At 43.7% G+C, this 26690-nt stretch overlaps 2 protein-coding genes across 6 annotated transcripts in view; one reads left to right on the top strand and one right to left on the bottom strand.

The window, feature by feature from the left end:
• TTBK2 (tau tubulin kinase 2) overlaps positions 1-26690 on the top strand; it is a 202933-nt gene that overhangs the window by 101796 nt on the left and 74447 nt on the right. For all 5 annotated transcript variants that reach the window (XM_050956637.1, XM_050956635.1, XM_050956639.1 and 2 more), the window contains one exon: positions 4969-5073. In XM_050956637.1, the coding sequence (XP_050812594.1) occupies positions 4969-5073 (105 nt within the window). The remainder of the gene's footprint in view (positions 1-4968; positions 5074-26690) is intronic.
• The window catches only part of STARD9 (StAR related lipid transfer domain containing 9), a 321608-nt gene continuing 307757 nt past the window's right edge, over positions 12840-26690 (bottom strand). The window contains exon 35 of the transcript XR_007774876.1: positions 12840-12865. The gene's annotated coding sequence lies outside the window, so the exon portion shown is untranslated. The remainder of the gene's footprint in view (positions 12866-26690) is intronic.

Below are 26690 nucleotides of genomic sequence, written 5' to 3' on the forward strand. Positions count from 1 at the left end.
TTTAGACAACACTCTAGTCTTGCTTATCTCTGACCATCTGTTCATTTATTACTCCTACGGTTTGTTGTTAAATTTCTCTAAATTACAAAGTATATATTTTCTTTAGAGAAGTATAAAAACTACAGATTGCCTGTATTTTAAGGTGAACAGCAAGTGTGTGTTAATTTTTTTTTTTTAAACAATGAACTAAGGTTAAATTGCAGGCATTTAGTATTACGTTCAGCATATAATTGATTTTAAACATGCCTTTTTCCTTTGTAAGATTATAACCTATGACTGTATTATCCTTGCTATTTAGTGCATTTCATATATTTTTTTAAACATGGCTAGAAATGAGCTCTTTATGGTTCCTTCTATGTCTCGTCTGTTTTACACTGCTGAAGAAAATACTATTATCCTCCTCCCTGTCACACAGATTCACAACCCCTAAGTTATCTTTAACTCCTCCTTCTCCTCCCCACACATGCAAGGGGTCACTAAACAGTGTTCCTGCTTCCTCCACAACGTACAGAAAATCTAACTCTTCCTCTCTTGTCTGAAAGTCAAAACACTTGTCCATACCCTGGCCACTTCTATTTTAATTAATGCATCCTTCTTCTCTTTGGAGTCCCTGATAACTACATCACTGACTAATTTTGTCAAAATGTAACAAGTTCTTTTCCTTGCCAGTTGCTCTGAACACATCTTTCCTCTATTTGAAACCTCCAGCTTCTTGCCCTTTGTTCACCTGATCCTTCCTTTCAAAGTCCTACATGACTAAGGTTCAGTCTGTATATCAAATCTAATTTCTTATTGTGTCCATCCTCTCCCCTTTCACAGCTGTCAGTGATGTCCATTCTGCTGCCCTCATTTATTCCCTTCTTGCACTCCCATGTTTGTGGCTCTTCTATGCATAAGAGACAACATGGGACTTCACCAGGCTCTCACATTTAACCTAATGACCCACTTATTCCATGAAGCCTATGAACACTTTGCCACAATAAGCCCCATTCCCACTGCTACCTTACTGAGAGGAAGAGATGGGATTTTTTTTAAAAAAATACAAAAAATTCCCTTGCCCCTCTTCTTTTGTGCTCTTCTTTTGGTATTACACTGTGGCCTCTTTTCTATGAATGTCAAAAATTGTAAGCTCCTTCATGCAGAGACTTTCTTCACGTTTTTGCATTGTACAGCAATGAATGCATTGTTAGCCTTTAATAAACAACAATAAATTGAACTATCTTTTGAATGTATAGTGTAATAACTAATAAGAATTACTGCCTTGCCCAATAAATTGTAGTGTATTTTTTGATCATGCACTTAGTGAGAACCTGAATTATTTTTCTTTCATCTATTGGTTAGTATCACATAGTATACTTTTCTGCTGTGAAGTAGGTCTTATTTTTGGTATTTGACTTTTCTGGTTTCCTCTGAGATTATCACTGCATTTGCTACATGCATACTATATATTGCTGTACATTTAAAAATATCAGACTCTACTGTGACCATGTACAATTGAATTCCATACATGCAAAGGTCTTCTATTTTTTGTCACCATTATTTTCATCTTCTAACTTAATGTTATCTGACAGTATTCACTGAATTTCATGCCCTAATTATAATGCCCAGTTCGCAGGATGGTGTGATATAAGTCCTCTTTGAAGACACTTTGAATTAAGAAATTTTCATTTTTATCCTTCATTCTTGCATTATATTTTAAAAAAATGGTATGTCTCCCGTGACTTGTTTTGGGTGGTGAGTGGAGCCAGAGTCAGGTAGGATTGAGTGAAATACTTTGAGAGGGAGATAGGTGGAGCATCAAACTTGAAAGGTGCGGAGACTGTGAGGTAGCTGGGAAACGGAAGGTGATGTGTGTGTGATGGGAGGGCAAGGGATGGATGGAGGCAGCCTGGTAGCTGTAGGGAGAAGAATTTGGATGAAGCCATTGGAGTTGAGGAGTGATTGAGAACTTAAATATTGACCCAGGACAGGAGCAGGAGCAATAGGGAGAACCACAAATTTATATTAGAACTATTCCTTCCTTCTAAGAGAGGTGCTACATAACACCAGAACACATCCCCACTTGCTAGGGATAAGGTAGACTTTTGACTTGGAGTATTCTTTACCTACAGATAAAAGTACACATTATTAATGGAGAAAAATGCCCAAAGCTTAGACCTTCAGCGTTCCAGAAGCAGTAAGTCCAGTGGTGGATACAGACCTGTAGACATGAACGAGAGGGCATTGAAACTCTCTCTGCATAAATGGAATACTGCTGAACACATACATTTCTGCTCCTGTTTTATTTTTATTTTTTTCATCTACCCATTGGACCTGAAACTGCTATATGTTTCTAATATTTTTAGTTTTTTCAGCTTTATTCAGCAGAAATGCTTTTTATGGTTTTTAGAAAACTGATAGTTAAATTTATCATTTGGGCTTTGTGTTTGTGTTTTTCCTGACACAGAACTTATAGGCCTAAAAGCTTGTTTCAAAGTGGTTGGCTTTGAAATAATAAAAAAAAAAATAGTTTTAAGCATTGTAAAAAGCGATGGGCCATATTCTTTGCTTGCTTCTCATGGGAAGCCAGAAACAAATGTGTAGTTCCTGGTAAGTGCCTTCATGCTAAGTCTTCCAATCTTAGCCTTACTTCAAAAGCCTTGATACTATATGTGCACCTGCGGATGAGTGATCTGACAAGACACAGAAAAAGAAAAGAACAAAGTTATGAAATCTTAGTTATCTTGTAAAATGGATATTTTAGGTGTCCATGCCCTCTCTGTACAGTTCTTACAATGCAAGTTTTTGGTGCTATCTTTGACACATCTCAAAGCAAAATTCTACTGTGGAATTTCTGCTAGCATCCAAGTCTGATTTATAAAGACTATCCAAGTACTCTTCTTTGACGTAGTATTCCTTATCTATTTTATTTTCTCTGATCTCAATGGCAAGCCTTTCTCAGTGCAATCCTTTGGTGTACAAAAAATAAATAATTTCATTTGTCTACAGTCTAAATTCATCATCAGGAAATGTATATGTCCCCAATTGTCTCTGTTTGTATCTGTCCTGCATGGAGGGAGACAGGTAGTAAGCATACCCCTCAATGGCAAGCCTTTCTAAGTTGGCCATGGCCCATGTGGATCTTCATTATAACATCTGTGAATGGTTCCTTCTGTTTACAGAACCACTTAAGTTAGTTCACATTAGAGTCTTTTTATAAATTCTTCTAAATTAATATCAAGCTTTTGTTCATTTCCAGAGTGAGAGTATCTCAGATTCTGTCTAGATTTGAGTGGGAAGGTGAACTTGACAGGTCCTGCCATTCCTGAAGATTAAATTTTTGTTTCATCTGTTCATTTCTGATGGATGATGTAAAATCTTACAAGTGACAATTTGGCAGCTCTCAGATGCTTTAAATAATCCTCTTTCTTCATTCAGGAGACTTGCAACCAGTTAACAAGCTTAAATCTGACATAGACTAGAAGTTAGGTCCTCCTATCGTTTTAAACTCTGCCGATATGTTACAGACTCACTTGGCAACAGTCCAATCTATGGTTAAAATGCTTCCCTGTGTAGGTTTTTAATGTTTTTTTTTAATTGACTCTTCTAAATTCTTTGGGAGTGAGACCAGGAAATGATAGATTTGGAATTCCAAGGATTTTCCACCTTGCTGCACCTAATAAACAATATAGAATATTAGACTGCTTAATAGCTAAATAAACACTTTTTTCCTTTGGCTCTTTTCACAAGAGTGGCAAATTACTAGGTTCTGGTAATTAGTTATGCCACTAGAACATTTGCCAGTGAATTATGACAACTTAAGCAGCTAACTTATAAGAGTCAGAATTGTCTGACGACTCTTTTATACTAACTTTCTCTGATACACCTATAAACTTGTGCTCTGCCTCTGGCATTATTCGTTGTGGCTTGTATCTCTTTCCAGAGATACAGGAGTTCAGTCTCTTTCTTGTAGAACTTCATCTGCTTTGCTCCAAGATGGATGATATCCTGGCCAAAGTTTATAAAGACCAGGGCTACTACTGGATTCATTGGTTTAATTCAAACTGGGTACATGAAGTACCAGGCAGTAGAGAATCAGAAATCAACAATAGTTTTTCCACAGTCATCAGTGCCAAATTTCCAATATGGTGAGTTCTCTCACTTGTACAGGGGTTTTACTCAGTGCACAGACTCTTGTTTCAGCTCTTTGGGCTAGCCCTGTTCTTTTCTATTGATAATTTTTAGGGCTTGTTGAACAAGTCTATGTCATATGGTTAAAACACAAGTGATAGGCAGACTGTTATATTAGAAATGTTGCTGACATCAGAGGAGCTGAACCAGTGCAGTGTTGAGAAATTTTAGGAAAAAAGGCTATGTAGACAAAATCCAAGAACTATGAACTCTAACTCAGTGGTTCTCAAAGTCAGTCTGCCACTTGTTCAGGGAAAGCCCCCTGGTGGGCAGGGCCGGTTTGTTTACCTGCCGCGTCCACATGTTCGACCGATCGTAGCTACAAGGCAATGGGGGCTGCGGGAAGGGCGGCCAGCACATCCCTCGGTCCACGCCACTTCCCGCAGCCCCTTTTGGCCTGGAGTGGCGACCTGTGGCCAGTGGGAGCCGCAATCAGCCAAACCTGCAGATGCGGCAGGTAAACAAACCGGCCTTGCCTGCCAGGGGCTTTCCCTGAACAAGTGGCGGACCGGCTTTGAGAACCGCTGCGTCTAACTGAAGTTTTCAGATTGTACTGCCTCCACAAATGCACACTCTCTCCCTCCAACCCATTTGTCTTTAAAGATTTTTTTCTAGGCAGCCAGAAAAGAGGAGGGAGCATTCTGCATCCCTGTTTTGGCATATACAGTGCCAATATAATGTGTTCTTTTCTCCGAAGTGAATGGAACATGGGCAGAAGTGAAGATGTAGAGTAGTGGAAAATGACATGGATTAATATGTATATATCAGTAATGTATACTTTTTTGTTTCTTTTTCTAGTCAAACTTTGCTATGGGACGTTTCCCTAGCACTTGTAGGAAGTGTTACATGCTGGATTTTGGCTTGGCACGACAGTTTACAAACTCATGTGGGGATGTCAGACCGGTAAGAATTTTTTTTCCACAATTATTGTAAATGATTATTGATTTGCTGTGATAATATACTAAAATTTTCCTGGAGACTGAATTGATACAGTATCTAAATTTGGTTCATTCCATCCCAAACAGAGATGCCATATGATCTAGTGGGAAGTTCAAAGGACAGGAAATCAGGAAGAATCATGGGTTCTTTCTTTGGCCTAAGATATGGATTTATTGTGTGCTCTTGGGCAGTACTTGAATGCCTTGTAAATCAATCTATTCAGCTGGAAAATTAGGCAAAAAGCAGATCCTTGCTGAATAACGGATGTTACAACACAGCTAAACTTTTCATAGTAAATAAATTATAGAAAATAATATAGAGGAGAAACTCAAACAGTACATTGAAAACATACAGTGGTTTGGAGAGGAAAGAATTGGGTGGAATGGTAGAATGAAACAGAATACAGCTACATTTAGTGACAATATGGCCATAAGAAATATAGTAATTTTCAAATATGAATTAGGAATTGGGGAATGACTATGATTTAGAAAGGATCATAGATACAGGGATCTGAATAAGAACATCGCAATAAGTACAGTAGAGCCTCCCTAATTCACTGTTGATTGGGAGTCCATTGTGAATTCCTGATGTTTGCAAAGTGGGAAGTAAGTGAACACAATGTATGACAATACATGATAAAATGTAGTTTATATGTTTGACTAGTTTTAATGTTTATGGTAATAATGAATAACGTAGTAGTCAATATTATTTAGAATATTTTGTATATGTAATGAAGTTGAATAATAGGAAGATTCTCAATAGCATTTACAATTCAATCTTGGCTGAGATGGGGTAAAATGGCTATTTTTGTGTGTGCAAATTCTGAGGTGTGTGGATTAGCAAAGTAAATTAGCGAGGTTCTGCTGTACTCTATTCCTTCAGTCATAATGCTGGACATTGCAATGAAAACAAAGAGCAGGGGAGACCAACAGAGTGGCTGCAGCTGTTGGAAAGGTGAGCAAGTAGTTTTTTATTTTCATAAGCTTTTGTCTTTTTCTGTGTGACTGGTTTTTATGGTTGTTTTTCTGACTTGTAATTTTGAAATGAAACAGATACTTAAGATTCTGTAAGTTCAAAAACATACATCCACCAATGGTAGTATTTTCAGGAAAATTGAGAGAAATACTATATTTTCTGTTGCAAGCAGTAAACACATACATGTTTCTCTTATAATATCCCATGTGTTGCCGTTGTTTTTCATTGTAGTGCCCTGCAGTATAACTGAAGTAGTTATTTAATGAAATGTTGTCTATTTTCAGGCTTTTCTGATGGTATAATGCATACTGTAATGATGACACAGTATCAACAAAGAAAATGCATATTAGTTTTTATTTGCACTAATCAATCACTTGTGTCTTTCAGTTAGTGCAACAAGAAATACTTGCTATTTAACAAGATGACTACTAATAAAACTGAGTTGCATTTTCTTTAAGCAAAATATCCTCTGTGTTTACATCATCTCTTCACTGCCGTATAGTGATTCTTATTCTGATCTTCACTAGATTTCCTTATAGATTTTCCTCAATATATTTCACAAATAATGAGATAGTAAAAAAAAATCCTTCAAAAATTTTGAGTTGTATTATTTTTAAAAATCTAATAAAATATGATAATAAAAGTCAACATATGTTATGGAGTGGTGGTTGCTGCTCCATAGTTAAGGTTGATTCTGGCTTTTTATAATAAGCCTGATTTTTCAGCACCCCTAACTTCCCCCAAAAGAAACCAATCTCACTGAAACATCTCATGCCATGTATTGTCCTTGAATCCTTGAATTGTAATGGGAAGTTTAGTAAAAATCAGAAAAGGACTTTTAAAGTTATGGTGCCAGGTCCTCAGCTCTCTGGCTCCTTTGTGCTGCTTAGGCAGTGCAAAGTAGCTAGACAGCTTCCCTATAGGGCACCTGGGGCTGGGAATTCCTGAGGGTCATAAAGCCATTTTACCAGCTGCAAACCAGTTGCTTCCTATTACAGTGTAAAGGAAGTTGTGGCATGACCTGGAGCAGGAGGGGAAATGACTGGGCCATGCTTCAATCAGGAGATTCCTGATCAGCAGAACTGTGTAAATTAAAATGGGTAGAACCCACCTCTAGTTAACCCAAGGACTGGGATAGCAGAAAGGTGTCATAGAGCCTAGATCCTGACCTGAATGCAACTCAGCCAGACCTGGGAATCTGGTCTATGCTATTTAAGAATTTCAGTTACTGACTTTTTGAAAGTTTTTGCTAAATATTATTTTGACTCATCATATGTCCAAAATGTCTTTGTTTTCAAACTCTGAAGTTATTTTGTTTTGTTGACCTTGGTGAGGAGAAATGCCATGGAAATGGGTTAGAGCAGGAGGGAATTACAAAAATATATAATTCAAACATTATAATAAAACCCCCATATTTAAAATGGGCACGAGGTTCAATATGGGATTATTGGAGCAGGGATACAAATAGAGGGTGCATGAAGGCTAGGGAGGAAGGCTTTAAGGGAAAGTAGAAACATTATCCCTTGGAAAACCCATGGGAGGAGGAAATGGGGAAACCCACCAAATTGTCGTACTAAAGAATTTTGGTGAGTTAAAGAACATTGTTTAATTCCCAGTACACTGGACTAAGGCAGAAAAATACTGTGCAGAGTTTAATATACCTTTAAAATAACAGGATCCTGTAATTTGTTTCTGTTTTTGGTGGCATTACAGGCTGAGACTCTTTTCTAACTCATTGGGAGTCATTGGTAGATATTTAAAGATGAACTTTAAAACCAGGGCCAGCTCCAGGCACCAGCGAAGGAAGCAGGTGCCTGGGGCGGCCAATAGAAAGAGGCGGCAGTCTGTCTGTTATTGGGGCAGCACTTCTCTTCCTCTTCGGTGGTACTTCAGCGGCGGGTCCTTAACTCCCTGTCTTCCTCTTTGGCGGCATTTCAGCAGCTGCTCAATAATCAGGTTTTTTTTTCTTTCTTCGCCGCTTGGGGCAGCAAAAAAGCTGGAGCTGGCCCTGCTTAAAACCTAGGACACCACCTCACTCACTTGCATTTTCCAAAAAAGCCAGCATGTCGTCTCTATCTCCTCTGCTTCTGCTACTTTGGGCTACTGACATTTCTGACATGGTTCTGTCTGTTGGTCAGTAGCAATGACTCTCTTGTTGGAGTCTGAGGAAGTACAATGGGTTGGAGATATGGAACAACTTAATCCTGAATAACAAGAAATGGCTATATTCATCTCCCCTTCTTTGAAGGATAATGCCATCTCCACATCTGATAATTTCAGACAATTTCAAGAGCTATTAGGGTGTGTGGTTGAGGCTCCTGAATTAGAATAATTTTCAGCTCTGAAGACCAGAGGCACTCTTATTGAACAATTACTGAGAACAAAAATTCTATAAAGGAGCTGATGACTTAGGAGCATATAGCATCCAAATACAAATTGAGAGGCTGTACGTTTGCTCAAGTCAATGGATCTTTTTAATGAGGCCCAAGCGTGAATGGAAGATTTCCCATGTGAGAAGGGAGGATTTCTTCAGTTTCAAGATGGATGAGATACTGGAGAAGATGAAGTGTACCAAGTCCATCGCTAGGACTCTAATACTCCTTCAGCCACCTCAAACAGAAAGGTTTGCTTGCTGAATTCTTTTTTGTACCAGAGATTTTCCATTTGTCCTTGGGTTTCCAGCCACAATTTCAGGAAAGGTAGCCTTGCATCAAGAGAAGAGGTACTTTGGGTAGACAGCTGCTTTATCTACCATTCATGTGTCTACTGCATTAGTGAGACGTCAAAACTGATACCTTGCTTTGTGGCACAGAGCTAGGTTTAACTTTCTTATCTACAACTCCCCTTGGGGACGGTTTGGTCTATTTCTTTTCTGTGTTGGGTGGAATTGCACAACTTGGATACATTGTCTAATTCCACTCCATGCTGCTTGACAGTCTCTGTGCCTCATCCCTTTTTAGAGATTCCTCTCATAAGAATCTGTGTAGAGCAGATGGGAATTATAAAGAGTGCCTCAACAATGGAGAGGAAAACGCATGAGTTACAAGGATTCCTTCTAATTTCTCCAAGCAGGTAGGAAGCAGAGGGACAAGAGGGAGACATCCACGATAAATCATGCCATAATGTCCAAATATTGCATTCTGATTTTTGTATCTGTGTATTAAAATGTTAAAAGTTGTGATGATGCAATTTCATAATGCAAACATTGTCAACTAACGTTAGGAAGTCAGTGGTGTCCTCAATATTTTATTCATAGAATTATAGAATATCAGGGTTGGAAGGGACCTTAGGAGGTCATCTCGTCCAACTCCCTGCTCAAAGCAGGACCAATTCCCAGGGCTTGTGTCAAGCCTGACCTTAAAAACCTCTAAGAAAGGAGATTCCATCACCTCCCTAGGTAATCCATTCCAGTGCTTCACCACCCTCCTAGTAAAAAGTTTTTCCTAATATCCAACCTAAATCTCCCCCCTGCAACTTGAGACCATTAGTCCTTGTTCTGTCATCTGCTACCACTGAGAACAGTCTAGATCCATGCTCTTTGGAACCCCCTTTCAAATAGTTGAAAGCAGCTATCAAATCCTGCCTCATTCTTCTCTTCTGCAGACTAAACAATCCCAGTTCCCTCAGCCTCTCCTCATAAGTCATGTGTTCCAGCCCCCTAATCATTTTTGTTACCCTCCACTGGACTTTTTCCAATTTTTCCACATCCTTCTTGTAGTGTGGGGCCCAAAACTGGACACAGTTCTCCAGATGAGGCCTCACCAATGTCGAGTAGTGGGGAATGATCGCGTCCCTTGATCTGCTGGCAGTGCCCCTATTTATACAGCCCAAAATGCCGTTAGCCTTCTTGGCAACAAGGGCACGCTGTTGACTCATATCCAGCTTCTCGTCCACCGTAACCCCTAGGTCCTTTTCTGCAGAACTGCTACCTAGCCATTCGGTCCTAGTCTGTAGCGGTGCATGGGATTCTTCCGTCCTAAATGCAGGACTCTGCACTTGTCCTTGTTGAACCTCATCAGATTTCTTTTGGCCCAATCCTCTAATTTATCAAGGTCCCTCTGTATCCTATCCCTACCCTCCAGAGTATCTACCACTGCTCCCAGTTTAGTGTCATCTGCAAACTTGCTGAAAGTGCAGTCCACGCCATCCTCCAGATCATTAATGAAGATATTGAACAAAACTGGCCGCAGGACTGACCTTTGGGGCACTCCGCTTGATACCGTCTGCCAACTAGACATGGAGCCATTGATCACTACCCGTTGAGCCTGACGATCAAGCCAACTTTCTATTCACCTTATAGTCCATTCATCCAGCCCATACTTCTTTAACTTGCTGGCAAGAATACTGTGGGAAACTGTATCAAAAGCTTTGCTAAAGTCAAGGAATAACAAATCCACTGCTTTCCCCTCATCCACAGACCTGGTTATCTCCTCATAGAAGGCAATTAGGTTAGTCAGGCATGACTTGCCCTTGGTGAATCCATGCTGACTGTTCCTGATCACTTTCCTCTCCTCAGAATTGATTCCTTGAGGACCTGCTCTATGATTTTTCCAGGGACTGAGGTGAGACTGACTCCTCCATTTGATAACAAAGTTGGTTCTTCAAGGCTGAGAAGTACTGCTGTATTCTAGTGAGTTGAAAGGTTTTTCTCTGCTATTGATAAGTGTTTTGTTTTGTTAGGTAACTACTGGCAGTTCTTTGAACATATATGTGTAAAACGAGCTAACTACTCAGTTAAAATAGAAAATCTGGGCCAGAGGCAGCATCTTATTTAAAAGTTGTTTACTAGGAATGTAACTAGTAAATTACATCTGTCTTTCAAAGCTGTTCTGGAAGAAAACTTCCTTCTTGGCTTTTGTGTTTTCCTATTTTATTGCTAATAATTAAGGCTAAGATTTAGCCATGGGTATTTTTAATAAAAGTCATGGACAGATCAGGGGCAATAAACAAAAATTCAAGGCCCTGACCTGTCCATGACTTGTACTAAAAATACCCTTGACTAAATCTTAGCTGCTCTGGGGAGCTCCGGGGCACTGCTGCTGCTCTTCTGTGGGCTCTGGGGTGCCCCTGCTTCTCGAGGGGGAGGCAGCCCAGGGCACCACTGCTGCTCCAGGGGAGGTAGTGGGTGGGAATATGGCACCGCTGCTGCTCTGGTGAGGGGGGGCGCTGCTCCTGTGCCAGTGGTGGTGGGGGGTGCCACTGTTGCTCCAGGGCCGCTGTTGCTTCGGTGGCCCCTGAGGCCAGCTGCATCAGCCGCTGCTCAGCCGGCCCTGGGGCCAGCTGCCTAGGGCCGCCTGGGCAGCAGCAGGTACAGCTGGCCCTGGGTTCATACCAGCTGCTCGGGCGGCCCTGGGGTCAGCGGTACTGGCTGGCGTAGCTGTGGAAGTTACAGAGGTCCTGGAAAGTCACAGAATCTGTGACCTCTGTGACAGACTTGTAGCCTTACTAATAATAATTTAACATAGGGCATATCTACACTGCCCCACAGTTTGATATGAACAGAAATGTGCATCAAAGTGCTGCACTTTAACTTCCCCGTATGGACCCTGCGATCATGAACTAAAAGGTTCCTAGTTTACATTAATTTAATCCTCCTCTAACAGGACTGCAGAGGCAGTTCCCACACCTTGCATCTGACTTTTATAGAATAGCTAACCCTAGAGCATGGATTCTCAAACTGGGGGTCGGGACCCCTCAGGAGGCTGTGAGGTCATGAGCTCTCAACCTCCACAGCAAACCCTGATTGCCTGCAGCATTTATAATGGTGTTAAATATATTAAAAAGTGTGTTTAATTTACTAGGGGGGGTTGCACTGAGAGGCTTGCTGTGTGAAACGCTTCGCCAGTAAAAAAGTTTGAGACCCACTGCTCTACAGTGTACAAAAACATTCATCACATTGCAGGTAGAATTGTTGAATTTAATGAACCTTTAAACTGCCAACCCTTCGTTAGTTATATTGTCTTCAGTGGAACAGAACAGACTGAGCAAATTTAAAACCCAATATAATTCTTAGCTCTTCAGAGGGATGAGGGAATTTTGTTGAATTACCCTATTGTTACATAATATAGTACAGCTCCTGTCACTGTCAAAATGAGAAAATAATGTTCACTAAGGCTACAGTGCTGCTGTTCTTCAGTTTATGGATTCTTCTGAACCTATCAGCCCGTAATAGAATCCCTAGCATTATTAATGGCCACCATTTTAGGTGCTGACAATTTTTTGTTGTTATACGGTCCATCTCTTAAATTCACTTTTAAAATGTTATGTATCCTCACAATATTTGGGGATATTTCCTGCTAGTATTTAACTATTTTATGTGCTTTTATGCCCACACAATATTTGCCTTCATTTTTGGAACTGAGAAACATTCTGCAACAAAAGTTGACTAATTTTACATGCCTTAAATGAAGTTTGTTTACCTAAAATTCTCTGTAAAATAAAGGCCTCTTTATTTTACTTTACAGGGACATATGACCCTCTCAGTCAGTGGGAAATCTGTCAGTTGTTTTTGTTGTCAAAAACCATTGACCAGGTAGAGGAGATAGTTCACAAATATTTTAGATCACATGGCCCCATGTCTCTTGCCCTTACATGTAGTCAGAATGAATGCAAATTGTGACAGTACCACTTCATCACATATGTAGAAATAAGTACCAAATACTAAAGTTTTGCTAACAGTATTCTTTTCTCAGATATTTTCCCGCCTGCATAGAACAGGAGATGCATATTTTCAACAGCAAAGACAGTTCCTGAGAATTAGCACAAAGCTAAACTTTTGAAACTTTAATTTTTATCATTCTGCTAGTGTGGAGAGCTTGATTCCATTTGCTAACAGCTAACATAATCTGAACAAGTGATTAATCTTTTTTCCCATTCTATTGGGTGCCACTAGATTTGAAATGACTTCTAGTGCACAGGACTCTCTGAAGGCTTGTCCACACTGGCACTTTACAGCGCTGCAACTTTCTTGCTCAGGGTGTGAAAAAACACTGCCTGAGCACAGCAAGTTTCAGTGCTGTAACGCACCAGTGTAGACAGTGCCCCAGCTCTGAGAGCAGCGCCCTTCATGGAGGTGGTTTTTTGAGAGCACTGGTAGAGCTCTCTCCCAGCGCTGCGCCACGACTAAACAAGCCATGTTAAAGCACTGCCACGGCAGCACTTTAACGTTGCCAGTGTAAACTAGCCCTTAGTCTTCTCTCCACAATTCAAAACTGTGGTTTGACTACTTCTGTGTTTATTTAATCACACAGGACATGCTGAACCCTCAGGATAAGGCTCATTGGCTGTAATTTTGTCAGTAGCCTTGATACTATTGATCATGAGATGATATTGACACATTTGCAGACTCTGGCAGGCATAGGTGGAATTGTGTTTGAACAGGTCCATTTTTCACCCCTCTCATACGGGACCATTTGCTCTTTCTCCTCAAGGACATGTAAAATTTGCAGTTTTCAGGTCTCTGTTCACGGAAACACACAATTACATACCAAAAAAACAAAAAAAGACATTAAAAGAATATTAAGGCTGAAAAGTCAAGAATGCAAAAGTTAGGAGATGCCAAAATTAAAGTTGCCCATGCAGTCTTTAATGATATGATCATTATTACTTTTTTCCATAGGATCTCTGCCTCATTCAGTGCCATAAATTCAATCCTGTTGAACCATATTAACTTCCAGATGGTTCATTAATAGTGTTAGAGAAACCGTTAGGTCCAAAGCATAGATTTTTGCCTCTTGAGCTAAAAGAGTAATGATAATAGTAGAACATAAGAATGGACGTATTGGGATAGACCAAAGGTCCATCTAGCCCAGTATCCTGTCTTCCAACAGTGGCCAATGCCAGGTGTCCCAGAGGGAATGAACAGAAAAGGTAATCATCAAGTGATCCCTCCTCTGTCACCCATTCCCAGCTTCTGGCTAACAGAGGCTAGGGACACCATCCCTGCCCATCACAACCCTTACCCTAACCCTATCTTCCATGAATTTGTCTAGTTCTTTTTTGGAAGGCTGTCATCTTCTTTGTGGGCAGTCACTAAAAGGAAATGAGGCATGAATTTTGCCAGTGGTTTCACAGTATTTGCTGATAGCAGAGGAATAATGAGACATGGGAATCCTGAGTTTATATTCTATGGGGGGAGTGAATTCTAGTGGTAATAGATCTTCTGGCCTTACCCTCCACTTTCCTTCCCCCCAGGCCTGACCTTTTCTGCCTCAGCCCCTCCAGACTATCCTAGTGACAGTTCAAGATAGTATCCTTGGGTTTGGCTACACTTGCAGGTGTGCAGCGCTAGGAGTTAAAGCTGTCTTCGTACAGCTGTGTAGGGAAAGTGCTGCAGTGTGGCCACACTACAGCTACCAGCGCTGCAGTGTGGCCACATTTGCAGCATTTGCAGTGGTGTTGGGAGTGGTGTATTGTGAGCAGCTATCCCAGCGTTCAAGTGGCTGCAACGTGCTTTTCAAAAGGGGGGTGGGGTGGAGTGTGACAGGGAGCGTCGGGAAGACAGAGAGAGTGAATTTTTGGAGCTGACGCTATGTCAGCTCCCTCCCTTGCAAGTTCTAAGGACTTGAAGATACACAGCACCAACCTTCAATCATTTAAAAAGTTTCAACCCCTTCCCCTACCCCTCTCTCATTCACTAAATGCAAATAGCCTTCAGACCAGATAAGCAGCTGCTCCAAATCGGACCCCCTTTCCCCCCCTCCGGACTGCTTCTCTCCTCAAGCAAACACTAGCTATGGACATTCATCCCTTTGCCTGACTCTGCTCGAGCAAACAGTAGCTGTGTTTGTTTTTTAGATAAGGAGCTCCGGGAGCCACGAGTTCACAACAAAACAAAACAGAGGCATCACAACAAAACAGAGAGTGTTATCTTTACTTAAAAAGCATTATGAGAAGGTTCCGGAGGTCAGTTACAGCGTAGTAAGATTAATCACTGTTTACACTGGCACCTCAGTGCCGCAAGAGCAGTGCTGTTCTCTTTATTCCTCTCGTCGAGGTGGAGTACATGCAGCGCTGTAGCCAGGGAGATACAGCGCTGTATGTGCCTTGCCAGTGTGGACAGGATGTAAGTTACAGCGCTGTAAAGCCACCACCAGCGCTGTAACTCTCAACTGTAGCCAAGCCCCTTGTCTCCCCTCCCAGCTCTCTTGCCTAGGCCTAGCTCCTAGTCCTTGCATTCCAGTGAGGCTATCTCCTCTGTTTCCTTCTCCCTGCGTGAGTACCAACAGAGGGAATATTGTAAGTCCAGAAGAGGCAGTCTCCTTGTTCTCAATTCCTGTGCTCTGTTCCACAGTGGCCTATGGCTGTCCAGAGGAGCAATTGCAGGAAAGGCCTGCTCAGCACCGTAGCGCTAGGATGAAGCATACTTAGTACAGATGTAATCCTTGGAGAGATTAGCTGCCAAACTTTAACAGCTTTCTGTTGGGTATATGTGAACTGAGATTTTCAGAAGCTCATGCTTGTCGAAATGTGGCCAAATTATCTGGAGAGAACGAAAGGCTTTGATACCATAGTGGCACCCCCTTCTTGAAAAATTTCAAGACCCTGCTTCAAAACTTGGAGGTACTAGAGCCTCTTAATAAAATGTTGTAAGAATTTTTTAACATGAGTAAATTGACATAATTTCTTATCACTTTGTTATGAAAAATGATTGAGCTAGTATTGCTGATGTTAATAAATATATCAATCAGCCTGAAGTAGACATCTGGCATGGGAAATTTCTGCCCAAACAATTAAAGTTTGCAAAGTTATAAGGAATTGAAACAAGAGCTTGTAATGGGCAGTGTCCGGCAACCCTACCATTGGTGTCTCTACCTACACCGCCTATAATACAGTGTAAATGAAGCTCCGAAGGTGGCAGCCAGGCAGAAAACCATTTCACAGCAAGCTCTGTAACAGTTAAGAGCAGGGAATTTTGGGCCAAGCTCAGGAAAACCTCCATTAGAAAGTGTTTATGTTGCAAAGTGGAAATGGAGATTCATTCAGTCCAAATGAATTGATTAGCTGTCTTTTCCAGTACCTACTTACTATTGTTTAATGTTATTGTGGTAGCTCCGAAAGGCCCTAGTCATTGTGTTAGGTACCTTATGAAGAATGAAGGCACAGTCGCCTCCCGATGACTCCTCTTTATCTTCTGTTTCTATGTGTATAAAGACAAAAATCCTAAATGTCAACTTCTGCAGCTGCACTTAACTGCCTGTAATGCTCCAAATCCAGTTCTTTAGAAATGATTCCCCTACCCATCCTATTAATTTAATCACAGGATCTTAATGGGAGATCATAGACTCTTTTTGTGCAAATTTTACAGCAGCTTTGGACATTTTCTAGTTTAGTGCAGCTTGTTTTTTTATATCATCCTCCTCTACCTTCGTGAAATGGTTGTAGAATTAAGTTAAAAGCAGCTACTGCTTCTGTAACAAATTAAATTACTCGCTATAGTAAGGAGATGTAATTAAGGGAAAAATTGCTCCCATGATGTTTTAGAAACCTGCCTTACCATAGAAAGCATGAAATCTGACTAAGTGGTGTAGCATGAGTGTAAGATTTAAATTTTTCTATCTTTATGTAGATTGGTTTTTTTAATACTGATTTGATCTTCATCCATCGGAGAATGTATTTCTCCTGTTAAAACTGGTGCTCTACATTGAACTGAATGAGCCCATGTTTTAAACTTTTATATTATGGTTTACAATGAGATAAAATAAGGACAAAGGATAATGTGATTGTTGTATTCTCTTCTGCTCCCTAGCATAAGTAATGAGCATGACGTAAATAATGCTATGAGTACACTTACCCTGGTTCAGTTTGCCTTGAAAATATAGTAAAGAACAATAGGATACAAGACTGAGATGATCATATTTTCCATGGCAAATACGATTTCAGTCAAGAGAGTGGATTTTGCAAAGAAAAATGACAGAATAAATGGATGATTCTATACTTCAGCAATAAAAGTAAAATAAAAAACAAAAACTCAGTTGCTTATTGGAAGAGGTTAGGATGCAGGATTTTGGCAATTCTACAAGTTTACCACTTATTAGCATTTGTAAGCTGAACCTTTTAAAAATAATCTTATCTCTCTGTAGCTACCCATGATGCTTCTTCGAGAGATGTCCTGTGGGTGCTCCACTCTAGGTGTCGGTGCGCCCCTGTGCCTTTGATCGGAGATTTCTGCAGCAGTACTTGTACTGGCCACCCATGCTCAGAGCCTGGCCCCCGCTCTGAGTATACCTCTAGCGAGCATGCGTGGCTGGTTCCCTCAGTTCCTTCTCTACCGTCCCTGGCTTGAGACGGAGCTCAGCAGACTCCTTAAAGAATTTCTTTCCTCATCTTAAAATAACTTGTAGTTAGACAGTTTCTTGTTAGTTAGTGTTACTTACCCTTTTTCTCCTGTTTAAAAAAAAAACAACATTGTTCTTTCAGCCGCTTCAGATATGCCTGGCTCCACAGGCTTTGAGCTCTGCTCCTCCTGTAAGGACGCTATCCCTCTCTCCGATGGACATTCACAGTGCATAAAATGTTTGGGGGAGACCCATATTCCCCAAAAATGTGCTCACTGCACTAAACTAAGCTCCAGAGCGAGAAAGGACAGGGAGCTAAAACTTAAACTTATTCTACTTCAAAAATCCCTAGGGTTCACCTCAGACCCTGGCGCGGAGTCTGCCTCCACTCATCGACACCGCTCTCCCACTTCTAAAAAGCAGAAGAAAGCAGCAAAACCGAGGGCACCTTCTGTCAAATTCAAAAGAAGCCCTTAGACACAAACCTTCTCCAGTCAGATCCACAGTCTCCTTACCGGTGCTCCCCCGCCTGAGCACTTTCGACGAGCTGGGCTCCTCTGGCACCGTGTTAAACCCGCCTGTGCTTTTGGCGGCAGCGTGAAGCTCCAGTGCCAAGGTGACAGGCTTTCAGTTGTCTGCCTCGATTATGGCACCTGTCGCAGTGCCGACATATCAGGACCCCTCCTCGAGGCACTGCAGCCTGCTATTAATGGCATGGCACCGACTCCAGCACTGGCATTAACAGCGCTACTTGGCACGGAGCCAAGACTAAGAACTCCGTGCAAGCCTGGGTTCCCTCACAGCAATTCTATCAGCCTTCACCTTCAGCTGCCTCAGTGCTGCCATTTACCCAGTCAAGTGATCTCTTAGTGTCACCTACGCTGCAATTGCCCTTCCTTAAAGACTGCTTCTCCCTTACGAATGATTCAGGGTCCGAACAGCCATCCTCCAGTGAGGAGGAGTCTGAACTACAGGGTGATGTTTCAATGCAATCCGAATTCCATCGTCGGAGTCCTGTCACCCGCGGGCATAGGAGAATTGTCTCAGACTATCCTCGAGACCCTGCCTCCTGGTGCGTTAACCCCTGGATGGCACCACCTATGCCTTTTCCACCACCATGGCAGTATTGGGCCCCATGGGCACCTTTCCCTTGGCAGCACACCCGCTATTCCAATCCGACGAGACGCGAACGTCCAAATGATATGACTCACTTGGCAGCACCCTCTCATTCTCAGGATCAATCAGCTCCTGCTCCTGACCCAGTACCAACTGAAGTACCATCTGAAGTAATGCCTGAAGAAGCTTTACTTCCCTCTTTCTTCTTCTTATGACATCCTTCCCTTCCTTTTCTCACATCATGCACCAAACTCACTGGTAGTGGATGCAGCCAATGAAAGGAACAAACAACAGTATTTCCGCCATACCCCAGCCAACAAGGAAGGCAAACATTTAGACCTGCTGGGTCGCGAAGTGTATGCCTCTTCAACCTTACAATTTTGAATTGCCAATTATACCGCAATTCTGGCAAAGTACGACCATAGAAACTATAACAAGTTCATGGACTTTATTGAACACATTCTAGACCAGAAGAAACAACAGTTCACAGCTTTAGTTTCCGAGGGCCAAATCATATTACGCACAGCTCTTCAAGCAGCTCTAGATGCAGCCAATACTGCAGCAAAATCCACTGCTACAGCGGTAGTCACGCGCCGAGGTTCATGGCTCTCCTCTTCCCTCTTTCCTCGTGAGGTTCAGAGCACCATAGAGAATCTCCCTTTTGATGGTGATAAACTCTTTGCTTCCACCATGAATGAGGTGCTCCACTCAATGAAGGACTCAAGGGCAATCTTCGATCCTTAGGCATCCAAACCCCTGCAACCAGAAGGCGACAGTACAGATATCAACCTTACCACCGTCCACGCTACCCCCCATATACTCAGCATTTCCTAAGATCTCAGGATCAACAATAGCAACACCAACGCCAGAGATCCAGATACCATCGGCGTCGCCCCAATTCTTCCGGGATGCCCCAACTTCCTCCAGCTAATAAGCAGATTTGAACTTTTGGTCGAGGGTCTCGTAAACATCGTCCCAACTTCAGCATATGCACTGCCTACAACTATCTTTGGACACCGCCTACAACCATTTTTGCACCAATGACAGAATATTACCACCGACAAGTGGGTTCTAGAGGTCATCACAACTGGGTATTCTATCCCCTTCCTCTCCTTACCTCCCACCCACCCCCCCATCCTCATTCCTCTGCAGGGACACCTCTCATGAGCTACACCTCCAGCAAGAAGTACAACATCTCCTTCCCCTGGGGGCTATCGAACCTGTGCCTGAATGCCACAAGGGGAAAGGGTTCTACTCCCATTATTTCTTAACAGAAAAGAAAACTGGAGGATAGTGACTGATCCTCGACCTCAGGAAACTCAACAAATTTGTCAAAAAGCAAAAGTTCAAGATGGTTACTCTCACCACCATAATTCCAGCACTAGAGCAGGGCGATTGGTTTTCAGCTCTCGACCTACAAGACACCTACTTTCACGTCACTATCCACCAGGCCCACAGATGTTTTCTTCATTTTACCCTCGGCTCAACACATTTCCAATACAGAGTTCTACCATTCGGCCTTTCCACTGCCCCTTGAGTTTTCTCCGAGCTCCTAGCAGTCGTCACTGCCTACATCAGGAAAAAAAGAGTCATAATATTCTCTTACCTCGACGATTGCCTCCCGAAAGCCTCCATGTTCGACGAGGCCCTCCGCTTCACACAACTCACCATCGATTGCTTCCTATCCCTGGGCCTGCAAATAAACAAAAGTAAATCCACATTAAGTCCTACCCAGCACCTGGAGTTTATAGGAGCGAGCCTCCACTCCACAACCGGACTGGCATCTCTCCCACCCAACCGATTCAATACCATAAAACTGCTGGCTATGAGACTTTGCAACAGCCCCCGGGTCACCACCCGAGACTGCCTCCAACTACTAGGGCACATGGCCTCGTGCACCTTCGTGGTCCAGAACGCACGTCTCTACATGAGGTGCTTCCAAGCTTGGCTGGCCACAGTTTACAAACCAAACGTGCACTCACTAAACAAACACCTGGCCATACCCTACCGAGTCAAAGACTCTCTCTCATATGGTGGACAGTCCCCTACAACCTCTGCTCTGGAGTCCCCTGCCTCCAGACCTCCCCAACTCTGATAATAGTGACCGATGCATCCCTCATGGGCTGGGGGGCACACATCTCTCACCAAACAGTCCCCGGGCTATGGTCTCATTCCGAGACCTCCGTGCACATAAATGTTCTAGAACTTCGAGCTATACGGAATGCCTGCTGCTGCTTCCTTCCACTAATCAAGAATCGGCATGTACACATAATGACAGACAACATTGCCTGCATATTCTACGTAAACAGACAAGGAGGGACTCGTTCCCACACTGTTTGCTCAGAGGCCATAAAACTCTGGAATTGATGCCTTGCGAACCACATCCGCATATCAGCTGCTTATCTCCCAGGGGTGATGAACACCACTGCTGATGAGTTAAGCAGACGTTTCCCTTCGGAGCACGAATGAGAGATAGACGAGGGAGTCATCTACAACATATTTCGCACTTGGGGTCACCCAACCATAGATGTCTTTGCAACCGTGAAAAACACGAAATGCCTCAATTTTTGCTCCAGGGCGGGACTGGGCAAACACTCCCTCGGAGACGCATTCATGATCCCATGGCACCGGGACTTAGCTTATGCATTTCCCCCAATACCATTGCTCAACAAGGTCCTCATAAAGATACGAACGGATCTTGCCAGGGGGATCTTGATCGCACCTTCATGGCCGAGACAACCGTGGTTCCCTTTCCTAACCAGAATGTCAATCCGACCACCAATCTCCCTGCCTCTCATCCCGAACCTTTTATCACAGCAACACGGCCAGCTTCTTCACCTCAATTTCTCCATGCTTCATCTCAAAGCCTGGTACCTTCATGGTTCTCGCAAGGAGAACTAGACTGTTCCGATCAAGTTCAGAGGGTACTTCTACAAAGCAGAACACAATCCACCTGTACCACCTATCTCCGAAAGTGGAAACGATTCACAAAATGTTGTTCAACTAAATAACTGTCTTCTACCTTGGCACCTCTTCCCTGCATACTCGACTATCTATTGGACATTAATCAATCCGGCCTTTCCTTCAGCTCCATCAGAGTCCACTTAGCTGCCATCACAACCTTTCATGGTACAATTGACAATACCTCGGTCTTCGTTCATCCCATCACCAAGCGTTTCCTGAAGGGACTCCAAACCTTATATCCAGACATTAAGTCACCTACCTCTCCATGGGATCTTCACCTAGTATTGTCCTGTTTAACTCATCAACCCTTTGAGCCCTTAGCCACCTGCTACCTCTTGCACCTCTCGATGAAAACAGCCTTTTTGGTGGCGATTACCTCCGCCAGACGGGCAGGCGAGATAGCAGCCCTTATGGCAGATCCACCATATACGCTCTTCTTCAAGGACAAAATTACTCTACGCCTACACCCAAAATTCCTTCCAAAAGTTCACTCTTCATTTCACATCAATGAACCAATACATCTACCAACGTTCTTTCCAAAACCACACGCAAACTCCTTCGACACCACAATGCACACACTTGATGTGCGCAGGGCCTTATCCTTCTATTTGGATAGAACCAAACCATTCAGAAACTCTCCTAGACTCTGTCTCCATTGTGGAGCACTCCAAAGGCATGCCTATCTCTATCCAGAGACTTTCAAACTGGATCTCCAATTGCATACGACTCTGCTATCAGATAAAAAACGTTACACCTCCAGCATTGATCAGAACACATTCCATTAGATCTGTATCTACCTCTGTAGCCTTCTTATGTAAAGTATCATTGACTGACATTTGTAGAGCAGCTACTTGGTCCTCTGAGCACACATTTGTCAAACACTATGCCCTTACTCAGGGCCCTCTCTCTGATACTTGATTAGGCAGGGCAGTATTATCTGCTGCATTCCTGCCAGATCCGAAGTCCCTACCTCCTTGAGATACACTGCTTCGAAGTCACCTAGAGTGGAGTACCCACAGGGACATCTTTCAAAGAAGAAGAGGAGGTTACTCACCTTGTGCAGTAAGTGACGTTCTTCGAGATGAGTGTCCCTGTGGGTGCTCCACTACCCACCCTCCCCCCTCTACTTTGGAGTTGGGGTAGCCTTCGTTGTAGAGAAGGAACTGAGGGAACCGGCCGCGCATGCTCACTAGAGGTATACTCAGAGCAGGGGCCAGGCTCTGAGCATGCGTGGCTGGTACGAGTACTGCTGCAGAAATCTCCGATCAAAGGCGCAGGGGCGCACTGACACCTAGAGTGGAGCACCTACAGGGACACTCATCTCGAAGAACGTCAGTTACTGCACAAGGTGAGTAACCTCCTCTTCTCCCCACACTCCTCATCTGTATTCTGGCATCCATGTTGCTGTCCTCCAAATTCCATCTGCTGTCCACCAAATTCCTCCCCGTCAGCCTTCCTTTCTGACTTGAACTCCTGGCTCTCTTTTTTTCCCCTCCTCACAGTCTCCCTCACTGATCCTTGGTGACTTCATTTCCACGTTGGTGACCCATCTGACTTCTTGGCTGCATATTTCCTTACCCTCTCACCTTCATTAGACCTTCAGCATGGGTTCAATGCTTCCACTGATGAAAAAGACCATTGTTCACTTGACTTGGTCTTCACTGAGCACTGCTCTCTCTCTGATCCCCTCTCTGACTCATGTCTGTTCTCTTTCAGCATTACCCATCAGCCCCCACCCCCACACTCGTGACCTGTCAGTTGGTCTTTCCGTGACTTCCAGTCCATAAACATGGATGACTTGTTTGCTCTCAGCCCTCTTTCCTGACCTCTCTTCCCTTTCTTCCTTTGATGTTATTGCGAATTCATTCCTTGGTTCACTGTCCTCCACCCTTGACACTGTTGCCCCTCTATTCCATTGCAAGGTCACCCTGCCCTCCCCAGCCCTAGCTTACTCCCAGCATCCGCTTCCTCTGCTCCTCTAGTGCATCTCTGGTGGAAATTATATGAGCAGGCCGGTGTCCTCCACTACAGATTTGTTTAATCCTTCAGTTCTGTCATCTTCTTAATTAAACAACTCTACTTTTCCAACTTCATTGAATCCCACAAACCCAGCCGCCTTTCACCACCTTTGACTCATTCCTCAAATCCTCCCCTATCCCTGTCTCCATTTCTCTCTCTGTAGAGGATCCTGTCAACTTTTCCCAAGAACAGAATATGAGTAACTTTTCCCTTTCCCCTCCTACAACTCTCTCTCCTTTTTCGCCCCGTCAGAGCTCTTCTTTGAGTGATGGTCCCTGTTGTATTCTGCTAAGAGTTATACGCATTGTGCGTCTGGAGCCAGAGAATTTGAAAGTAGTAATGTCTGTTGGTCTGCACATATGCCATTGCTCCGCCTCATGGTTTTGTCTGAGGCGATAAAGGGCAGGGCGGACTGACTGTGCCCTCAGTTCCTTCTCACTGCCACATGGTCCAGATTAGAGTTTCTGCTTTCCTTCTGTGTCTCTGTAACATACTTTAAAAAAAAAAGAAAAGACTTTTTAGTATTGTACATAGGTGGAGTTTTTTTGTTGTTCTTTTGTTGTAGTTTTAATATTAGTAGTAGTTTTAGGATTTTAAGGATTTTCAGACACTGTTTTTACCAGTTTTCCCCCAGTCTGCGCCCCTGGACCCATGCCTGGGTACTTGATTATACTGAAAACACTGGGGTCAAGATCTGCGCTTCCTGCCTTAGCTCATTCATTTAATTTCACATTTCATTCATGTGCAGTATCTACCTTTACCTGGGTGTTAAGTGAACCATCCGTTGCGGGAGGCTAGCCCCCATGCTCCCCTTTGTCCTGAGACTCCTCCTCCCTCTCTCCCCCCCACCAGAGCCCAGAGAACCCCCGCGGCCGCCATTGGCTCCTTGCCCCAGTCCACCTGAACGCCCCTACCCCTAGAGTGCTGGGCAGATGGCACAGCTACAGCTCCCCCAACCCCAGCCCTGGAGTGCCTTGCAGGCAGCACAGTCCCAGTGCCCCCCCCAACCCCAGCCTCAGAGTGCTGGGCTGGCAGCACGGTCTGGCCCCAGCCCCCGCAGCCCCAGGCCTTGCGCACCAGCCCCAGCCTCCCTAATCTGCCCCTGCCCCTGCCCCAGCTTGGGCCACGAAGAACAAGAACTGGAAGCAGGCAGGAGGAGTTATGGGGGCGGAGCGTGGATGGGGCTATGCCAGGCTATTTACGTGGCCTATGATACCCACTGCCCATGTGCCTCCTTCCTTCCTTTTGGCCACTGTTGGTAGACAGATACTGGGCTAGATGGATCTTTGATCTGACCCGGTACAGCCGTTCTTATGTTTATGTTCCCAAGCCGTACCTGGGAGGGCTGGACTCTCCACCTCAAGAAGCACGTCATGGAGGTTATTATGAGGCCACAGTTATATCCAGGCTGGGGAACACCCCCACCTCATGTGGCAATGGAATGGGCCAGGCAACAACACCCACACTTCATTGTGGTACATGAGGAGGGTAAGTGGCTGGACCTTCTGGGCTGCGAACTCTTCTTCTTGGCCAGCCTTCAATTCTGGATTTCCAATTACCTGGCGCTATTTGCTAAATATGACTTTTTAACTTATGGCAAGGTGGAGGACTTTGCAGACAAGCTTTCCCAGCAATATTATGCACACTTCCAGGCTACCTTAGAGGAGGGCAAACTGGTGGCAAGGACGACACTCCAATTCCTCTGTGGACACAGCAGACACCTCTTCACACACAATGGCTACAGGGATCATCATGAGGAGGGAATTGTGCTACCTCTCATATCATTCTGTTTTATATCGTCTGGTTTCCCATGGGAAGTATGGAATACCATAAAGGACCTCCCTTTCGATGAGCCTCACCGCTTCAGTCAGAAGACTGACAATTCCCTCCACTCTGTCAAGGATTCCAGAACCACTCTACAATTGTCGGGTATTTATACACTAGCACCCAAGCGCAAGTTCTACCTCATGCCACTGACATGATTCAGAACTCCTCAGTTTTTCCATCAACGGTCCTACGAGCATCCTCTCAAGCGACAGAAGACCCAAGGGCCCTGTCCTCCAGGCTCCACATCAAAGCCTCCAACATCTTATGCGCAGTCTTTGCAAAAGTAATATTTCTGAGTGCACCTAGATAGCCGCAACGACCTTGCCTCCCACCGTACACCTGACCCACTCCCTTTGGGAGGAGCCTTGCACTCTTTTTACCAGCTTGGAGTGTGATAACGGACAAGTGGGTCCTGGATGTCATTCAACATGGCTATATGATTGAGTTCACAATGCTACTTCACCCATGATTCTGCTTTAGCCCTACCTCAGGGATCACTCTCATGACAGTGTCGTCGGCTTAGAGGTGAACTCTCTTCTATAGAGGGGAGTGGTAGAACTTGGTCCAACAACATGCCACGGTGCATGGTTCTATTCCACGTATTTCTTCATGCCCAAGAAGAAGGGTGGATGGAGACCAATCTTGGACCTGCGTTGTCTCAATCAGTTCATATGCAAGCCCAAGTTTCATATGGTCATCTTTGCAGCCATCATGCACTCGCTGGAAAAAGGCATGTGGTTTACAGCTCTTGATATGCAGATGCCTATTTTCATATAGACATCCATCCAACCCACAGAAAATTCCTGATATTTGCAGTAGGCCATCAACACTTCCAATAAAGGGTCTTATCATTCAGACTCACCACTGCTCCATGAGTCTTCACTAAAAAGTTTTCTCCAGTGTCAGAATATGGGTCCCCATATTCCCCTCCCTTGATGACTGGCTGCTAGCAGTGCAATCAAGAAGGGTGGGATGAGCCTTGATTTCCTTTCTGCTCAGATTCCTCTCCTTCTTGGAGGCGAGTGTAAATGTAAAAAATCGACTTTGGATCGCACACAGACACTGGAATTCATAGGAGCCTGTGTCACCCACACGAGCATATTGTAGCAACCGATCTTCCAGGGACTCAGAACGTGATTGCAGACTCTGAGCAGGAAATTTGTGGCCTACCACCAATGATAGCTCCATGACACCATATCCACCAACATTTTCACCCAATGGAGGACTCCAACATGGGACCTCTTTGCCTTCCATGCCAACAGTAAATGCATCAAGTACCCCCTTGATGCAGGTCTTGCCCCTGAGGACTTGGACATTCTCCTTCTTCTGGACTACCTTCTATCCTTGAAGGTGTCAGGACTTGCTCTCAATTCCATTAAGGTGCATGGAGCAGCTATTAGTGCT

The sequence above is a fragment of the Gopherus flavomarginatus genome, chromosome 5, assembly GCF_025201925.1.
Source record: "Gopherus flavomarginatus isolate rGopFla2 chromosome 5, rGopFla2.mat.asm, whole genome shotgun sequence".
NCBI classification, from domain to species: domain Eukaryota; kingdom Metazoa; phylum Chordata; order Testudines; family Testudinidae; genus Gopherus; species Gopherus flavomarginatus.